Raw genomic sequence first — 8,524 nt, 5'->3', positions numbered from 1 at the left:
TCAGAGCTTTGTAACCCTTGCCTGAATGGGACAGAAACCAAGGGGCCACATGCCTGAATATCTGAGGAACAGAGAGAAACATGCCTTCTGGCGTGGTTGAGAAGAGGTGCGGTGGACAAAAAGGAGAGTTCCTTTTTGCAATGGATTGTTGAGCCCAGCAGAGAAGTGTGGTGCTATGAGAGGGATGGTTGGTGTCAGAACAGGGTGGAGAAGGATAAAGGGAGAAGACATGTCTGACCTCTGTCTTGTGGCAAATGACTTAGAGCTGGTATGGAGTCCCAATCACTTCTTTCTTTGGGTAGTTGGAGGTCAGGTGTAGCCCCATGTGCCATTTCTTCTGTGTGGGTGTGTGGTGGTGTTGTTGTTATAGAAGTTCTGATTTTACAAAAAGATCATTATTGAAGAGGACTCAGGGTCATAGGCTGGTGATCTGATTCGTTAAGAAATAAAGACCCTTTGCATTGACATTTACTTGGTTTCTCGGAACTCTGCTGGTCTCTGAGCACTGTGTCATTAAAGGTCACTGGCTTGAGGGGTTCATCCTGTGATCCAGTTTGATCTGTGTGTTTACAGGTTGGCAGAACATATGCCATTGATTTAAAGACACAAAGTTAGTGAATTCAGAAAAATTACAGATGATATAATTAAAATCCAGAGGAAAGACCATCACTCATTAGATAGCTAAAATGAAACAAAAATCTCTCTCTCACACCTGCATTTATACACAGACACCTTATTCATCAACTCGCTAGTCATCTGACGTTTCCTAGTTACAATGAAAGATCTACTACTCAATTATTTTGGTCACTAAAAATGTATTCCAGGCGTAAGGAACACAGGGCATATGTAGGGAGAGTAACTCTGGCTCCAGGGATTAAGGTCAGGTGTAAACCTGACTAGGGCATGATTCTCAGAGGTAGGTAGTTTTAGATAATGATGTAATTTGGCAGTCATGTGGGGATCTTCCATTTTTACATAATGCTGATTTTCATGTCATAATCTCATCTTGGAAGCCTAACCATGCCAGTGAGTAAGATATAGGGGTGTGTGTGTGTGTGTGTGTGTGTGTGTGTGTGTGTGTCCGCCAAAAATAAAAAACTCACTGCCACTGAGTCAATGCTGACTTATAGTGACTCATAGTGACCCTATAGGACAGGGTAGCACTGCCCCTGTGAGTTTCTGAGACTATCACTCTTGACTGGAGTAAAAAGCCCCTTCTTTCTCTTGTGAAGCAGCTAGTGGTTTTGAACAGTTGACCTTGAGGATCATAGCTCAACATATAGTCCCTAGGCTACCAGGTTTCCATGAGTACCCAAGAGGGCTTCAAAAAGTTTTTGGGGAAAAAATATAATTAAAAAGGTTAAAAATTTTTAAAAAGATCATGGAAGTTTAACACAAAAATTTCGAAGCCCACTGTTAAAAAAAAAAGTGAAGATGGTATCTGATTCTCAACTTCACTTGAGCAGGAAGCAAAATTATCATAATGATCACCACCCAAGGCCAATGCCAATGAGGCTAATGTCAGTTCTCCTCCCGTCCTCCACCCTTCCTTACCAATTCCGGCACCAACTCTCCCTTCCACAGCACTCTGCTTTTCAGCTGGGTTCTACACTCCATTGCAATAGCCACTGAACCCAAAGACAATGATCTTGATTATGGAGTTTATTAGGGAATTTAACAGGTTGCAAGACAGGTGAGAGGTGCTCATGATACACTTGTTCAATCAGGAGTGTCTTCTCGGCGATGCCCACAGACAGGCTTTTCTCTGGCCCTCAACCACTTGGTCTGGCATCTGCCCTCATCTGGGCATGTTACAAAGCTTGAGGGTTGCCAATCAATGCCCCAAGAGTAGGCCACTCTACTGTATGCTTCAAACCAAAAGCATTCAGCTCCAGCTCCAGGGGTCAGTGAGCCCAGCTTTCCAAATTACATTCCCAGAGGCACCCCCCTATATAAGCCAGCCTGCTGCCCAAAACACTGAACTTTCCTGGCTCAGTGCGCTGGAAGTCCACTGCTCTAGTTGGTGCCTGAGCTCCCAGTTCTGCTGGTGGTGCATCCCTGCTACTCCTCTGGTGTCAAAGCTTCATCTCCTGGATCAAGAAGGTTCAGTACACAAAGAGCATGGGGTCCAATAAACATGCTCCATTTTCTTTCTAGTGGTAATGAACTCCCCCATCCTGCTTCTGAGATGGCCATTTTTATACCCTGCAAGATGGCACTCACATTTAACCCTGTTAGTAATCACTCAGAACTGAATCATGTATCCACATACCTTCTCCAACTATCTTACCCAGACCCATCTGGAAAACAAAGGTCACTTGGTGGGAGTCACAAAGGTTAAGACTAGAAGAACCATATTAAATACTTCACTGCACCGCTCCTTCATAGGCATATAGCAGATACTCTAGACCAGTGAGTGAGTGAGTTTATTGTGCCAACCTGGCCAATAAACACATGTGAGTTTAATTGAAGGGTGGAGAGATAAATGACTCGGCGAGCCTCACCTTTCTAGTTCTTGGGTCTCTTGCTTTGTGATGGTCGCACCAGGGTGCAGCTGCCTTAGCAGTTCCCAGCTTCAGTTTGCAAGGCTGACTTCCTGCAAGACATCCCCAAGGAGAAGCCACATGGACCTACCCCGATGCAGCCCTGGGTGCTGGAGCAGCTGTGTGGAGACCCTGCTAGTGCTGAGATGCTTACACATTCACTGACTCAGCTTTCCTCCTGCAGTCGGCATCATTGTGTGTGTTTTTGTGAGATGGAGGAGGACTTTGTGGATTGGTGTTGGACATATGGGTTAATGTTGGACTTGTGGGCTTGGGCAGCACTGGGTTGGGATGTTTTCTTGATATGCACTTAACCTTTATATAAAACTCTCTCTTATACATGAGTTTCTGTGGATTTGTTTCTCTAAAGTACCCAGACTAACACAGCCATCATTCCCCTACATGTGATGTCCTCTACCTGATTTTTTTTAAATTAAGGAACTCATTTTATAGGTGAAAAAATTGGAACATGCAGGGGAAAAAAATCACATAATTTGCCCACGGTTGTAGAGTTTGTGGTCAGGAGAGGTAGGATTCGATCCCGATAATTCTGACACCCATGGCTTCTGCTCTTCCTTTTTTATGGCTTGTCTTCGGAAATTATAGGTACCAACCAACACGTAGATACACATTTTTTTCATATGATGTATCAGGACTGATGCTCGTGTTGTAACTTCTTTTCGTTTTTTGCAATAAAATTTTTTGTGTGGAGTACTGTGATTTGATTTTATAGTTTTAATATTTGTAAGCGATTCAGCCTTCTGAGCTTTCATTATTAAAACCGTTCTATCATCAATGCTTCTTTGGAGGCCCTTGGTGGTGCAGCCTGTTTATGTGCTCAGGTTCCAACGGAAAGATGATAGGTTCGGCAGTGGGAGGAAGGCCTGGCAATCTGCATTCGAAAAATCGGGCATTCAAAGACCGCGGGAGCACGGTCTATTGGAATGTGCCATGCCATACAATGAGCCACCCGGGTAACAATTCCTTAGATACATTTTTGTTAGCATCTCTAACTCCTAAATAGTAAAGCAACAGAAGCAATCACAAAGAAAATCTTTTTTCATAATAATTAAAAGATAGGGGGAGCGGGGCAGGAGGGGAAAAATGAGGAGCTGAGAGCAAATGTGTTAAGAATGATGAGGGCAATGAATGTACAAATGTGCTTTACACAATTGATGTATGTGTGGATTATGATGAGTTGTATGAGCCCTAATAAAAGTATTTTTTTTTAAAAGAAAGAAAAAATAATTAAGAGATATTTCTAGTGATATGAAAGATATACAACCCATTTTTTGATCTTCATTTTACACTTACACTGTTTCTATAGATATGTGTATATGTAACTAAAATAACAACATCCATATATTTTCTCTCCATGAGTCCGGGTGGCATGCGGTTATACATTGGGCTACTAACCACAAAGTCAGGGGTTCAAAACCACCAGCCACACTGTGGGAGTAAAACAATGCTTTCTAGTCCCAGAAAGAGATAGTCTTAGAAACCCACAGAAATCTACCCTGTCCTACACAGTCACTATGAGTTACAATCAACTAGATGGTAGTGAGTTTGATTGTTGCTGTTGTTTTCAAAATATATTTTCTCTATGTGCCGTGTGAAGCTTAGTAGGATTTTAGTTCTCAGCCTTGGGACCTGTAAAAATGAGAGGAGGTGGCATCTGCCTTTTTCTAATGTCACTGCAGGGGATGAGGAGAATCACCATTAGCAACAGCCCAAGGCTGAATCCGAGGAGGTAGAGATCAGTATGCATTCTCTCACTTTCCAAACTTTTTACCTCTTTTGACACCAACCATCTTCCCAAGGCACTCTCTTCTGCCATGGCATGGCTCACAGACCGTAGAGACAATAGTTACAATTATGGGGAAGTAACAGGTTGCAATTCAGGATCAGGAATACTCAGGATACAGTACTTCAAACAAGACAGTCACTTCTCAGCCAGCCTGCATGCCTGCCTCTCTCTGGCACTCAGCAACTTAGCCACATGACCCCGTTGGCTGCTGCCCTGGTTGGGCAAGTACTACCAAGCTCTTTTACTTCCTCTGATTAACAGATTGGAAACAACCCAGTCCCCCAACAAGGCTCCTGGGCAAAGGCACCCAGCTTTCTACTCTCTGAGGTAGGAAACCCACTGCTCTGCCTCCTACTGGTCTCCTGGTTCTGCTGCCACTGCCTCTCACCATCTGTCAGCATTTCCGGTGGCATAGCTCTCTAGCTCCCGGATCAAGGGTGTTTGGCCCAGAAAATTCGGGAGAAAAGATCATGCTCCACTTTTTTTTTTTTCCATGCTCCACTCTTGGCTCTTCTTTCTTTGTGGTAAAGAGAGCCCCTTTTTTCTATTCTGGCATGACTAGTTTTAATGCTATTGGATGGCAACGCTCACTAAACCTCATGTTGGAGTTCCAGACAACTTATTTGCATGCTCCCATCCCACAAGAGTACTATGTCCCTTATTTACATTATTAATAAACTCTGGAGTTGCAACTGACTTGCAATAGAGTTGGAATTGACTTGATGGCAGCTATTTTGCTTGTTTGTTTGTTTAATCGGACTTCCCAGGTGGACCCCAAGCACCTCACCTTTGCATAGTTCTACCGCGTCGTACATTGACAACGAGTAAGGAAAGCTGAAGAATGGAGGCTTTCGGGTTTTGGTACTGATGAAGAATATTCGATATACCCTGGACTTCCCGAAGAATGAACAATTCTGTCCTGAAAAAAGTATACTCAGAATTCTCCTTAGAAATAATGTACATAAAAGCTTGAAGAGAAAAAAAAATTTTAACTTACATTGCATCCTCATTGCAATAGAATAAAGTTAACTTACTGAAGAAGGAGGAGGAGGAAGAAGAGGAGGAAGAGGAGGAGGAGGAGAAGAAGGAGAAGAAATGATATCGAGAATTTTGTCTCCTGTTTGGGGGCAATATATGTCATATCTGGAGAAAGGAATTCGTGCTTGATAAAGTATCAGGTCAGTGAAAAATAAGAAGGCCTTCAATGAGGCAGATGGACACAGTGGCTCCAAAAATGGGCTTGAATGTAGGAACAGCCATGGTGGAAGCCCAGGATGCAGTGGGGCTGCATTCTGCTGCATCTGGGGTCCTTAAGAGTCCAAGTTAGCACAAGGGCACCTCCCAACAGCCCAATCCTCTGGGGGGAGTTACAAAGACTAGCCAGCAGACGCATATAAATAATTCACTGCACTGTACTACTCTATTCACTTCTTGACTTTTATTGATAGCTAAAATTTAGACCTACCTTTTCAAACTGTATCTTCTTATACCTATATTTCTTTTAAAATAATTACTTTGGGTTTATATTTAGCTTACAATCATCATTACAAACTTTTAAAACAATGAACCAAAGCTCTATGTTTAAATGATTTCTTCATTTTAAAATTATTTTTATAACATTCCTGTGGAACTATTGAAAAATTATTTTCTTTCTTTCTTTTTTAGAAAGCCTATGTGGATCATTTTGTTTTACAAAAGGCATCTCTAATTCTTCCATCAAGTATTTATTGGGTATAAAGTATAAGTATGATGCTGCTCCCGGGCTGAAGGACATATAAAACACATTTTTAAGAAAAATATTAACAAGCACTGACAGAGTCCAGCTCCGGGAGGGAGGGTTGAACTGGATCCCTGAAGGAGGTGTGGAGTCGGCGAACACCGACGATACAGACACGAGAGATGTTCTGGTGGAAGCAATCTCTGCTGAGTTCTTCCAAACAGCTTTATTTATACCATCAAAAGTTTTGCAGACCACTACATGAAAACAATGCCTTATGATTAACTCCAAAGTCACCCTTGTTGTTTCCATTAAAACCTAATAAAAGGCCATTATAAGGTCTGTACTTTTTTCTATCACTTTCTGCCCTCTTCCTGGCTCTTTCTTTCTGGACTGTTTGTCTTATACGTCACATGCTCTTCTTGATTGAGGTGTTCAGAAAATTTGGTTAGACTCATACCTACTCACTGCCCTATTTTTTGCTCACAATGTTCCTTTTCTCACCGACTATCCTAACACAATGAAACTACCTCATGTGCTACTTCAAAGCCTAATATCTATAAGCAGAGTTAAATGCTTCTCCGAGTTAAATATTTTCCTTTACAAACTCTCCCATGGTAACTGTTCCGTTGTCTACCTATGTCTCTTTTATTTTTTATACTCCTGAGGCACCATGGGGAGCCAAACTATCTGATTCTTTGCCAAAGACTTAATGTTTCCCCTGTTACGTGTTTTCTATTAATGTTAACCATTCTCTCACCTTCTATGTAAGCCCCTGTCCAAGGTAAAGGGGCCTCAGTTGGGGGAGGCAGTCTATAACGTCCTCTATATCAGGGAGGCCAAAAGAGTCTCCCACCACCTAATCTGAATGGAATCCAGGGTTTTTCGGTGGGTTTCATTTTCTCCTCTGACCGCACTCAATTTCCACATATCCTGAAAATTCCCAAACATGTCTCGCTGTCCAAGCCTTTCCAATGCCTCAGTTAAGGAAAGCTCCGTCATACTGAAGCAAGTTTTAGATCTGGTTTCATTCGTACTTCTCAAGACTGCCCTCGCATCCACTCCAGGTGCGGTAAACATGACAATGCACAAAATTCTCAAGAATGGATTTAACAACAGCAAATATTTGAGGGATGTTGGAATCCCTCCCTGGAAAGCTCTGCTCTGCAGATGCTTCTTCCACCAGGCTGCAGCTTTGCTGGACAGCATGGCTGGGAAGGCTCCCAACAAAGCACTGCTGAGACCCCTGTTGGCATAATGGTGAAGCACTAGGCTTAAAAAAAAGACTGGCTATTCAAACCCACCTAGCAGCTTCCCAGGAGAAAGATCTGATGAATAAGTTACCAATTAGCCAACCAACCCACAATCATCAAGCTGGTCCCAACTCATAGCAACCACTTCGTTTTTGACACTATAAATCTTTGAGGGAGCAGGCAGCCTCATCTTTCTTCCTCAGAGTGGCTAGTGAGTTTGTACTACTGACCTTAAAGTGCTTTCAAAGCTTACTGAGCAGGGTCACCGGATTACAGCCAAGAAAACCATCTAGGGCAGTTCTGCTTTGTCAATAGGGTGGCTGTGATTGCAAATCTACTGCAGAGCACCCAGCAACAGTGGCGAAACATAGCTGAATAAAGCATCATCTACATTAGGAGAGAAGAGCTAACAATATACAAGAACAGGAACGATTAGGTACACAATCAGTGTCCACAAATTAATGTTCAGGATTGTGTGCAGAATTCCAGTTTGGGGAATTCACTCTAGTTAGTAGAAAGGATGTCTTCTCCATTGGATTGGATGAGCCTGGCTGACTGGTGGATCCGATTTCTTTTGTTGTTGTTGTTGTTGAATTTAAACATTGTTTTATTGGCATGTAATCCACATATACAATTCAGTCGTTCAATCATATCAAGAGGAGTTGTACAATTACAGCCACAATCAATTTTACAAGTAGTTGAGCGGATTTTGCAGCTTCTTTTTAAACTACACATCATCTTAAGAAGTCCTAGGAAATTTCCCCTCACAGACCCTGAACCCCGCATCATCTGCCGCTAGACCTAGCATCAGGTCTGTGTCAGTACCTTACGGTTAGTGAGGCCGTTCGAGGTCCTTCAGCCGAAGACCACCAGGAACAGGGTGGTTCAAACCCATCAGCCAGTCCACAAGAGAAAGATGAGGCCATCTACTTCCGTAAGGTGTAGTCTTGGAAACCCTATGTAAGTCTGATACAAGGACCCCATGTCAGTAGGTTTAGTTTTGGTTTACAAGAAAGGCAGACTTACAGGGACCCTCTAGGATCGTATAGAATTGCCCCCTGGATGTAGCAACGATGAAAAATACAACTTTCCTCTAGTTCCTAAATGTTTCCTCCCCACCCCACCCCCCTATCATGATCCCAATTCTACCTTGCAAGTCTGGCTAGACCAGAGGATGTACACTGGTACAGATAGGAACTGGAAA

The 8,524-nt window shown here is 42.8% G+C and overlaps 1 protein-coding gene across 1 annotated transcript in view; it reads left to right on the top strand.

Annotated features, from left to right (window-relative positions):
* Positions 1-8,524, top strand: part of LOC101637994 (histone H3) — a 145,646-nt gene that overhangs the window by 7,104 nt on the left and 130,018 nt on the right. The window contains exon 2 of the mRNA XM_004712485.2: positions 4,678-4,707. Within this exon, the coding sequence (XP_004712542.2) occupies positions 4,678-4,707 (30 nt within the window). The remainder of the gene's footprint in view (positions 1-4,677; positions 4,708-8,524) is intronic.

This window comes from Echinops telfairi, unplaced genomic scaffold (assembly GCF_000313985.2).
Source record: "Echinops telfairi isolate 266 unplaced genomic scaffold, ASM31398v2 ScPeMD7_5868;HRSCAF=6743_0, whole genome shotgun sequence".
NCBI lineage: Eukaryota > Metazoa > Chordata > Mammalia > Afrosoricida > Tenrecidae > Echinops > Echinops telfairi.
Note: the sequence above shows the minus strand (reverse complement) of the source record. Positions and strands in the feature narration are given on the sequence as shown.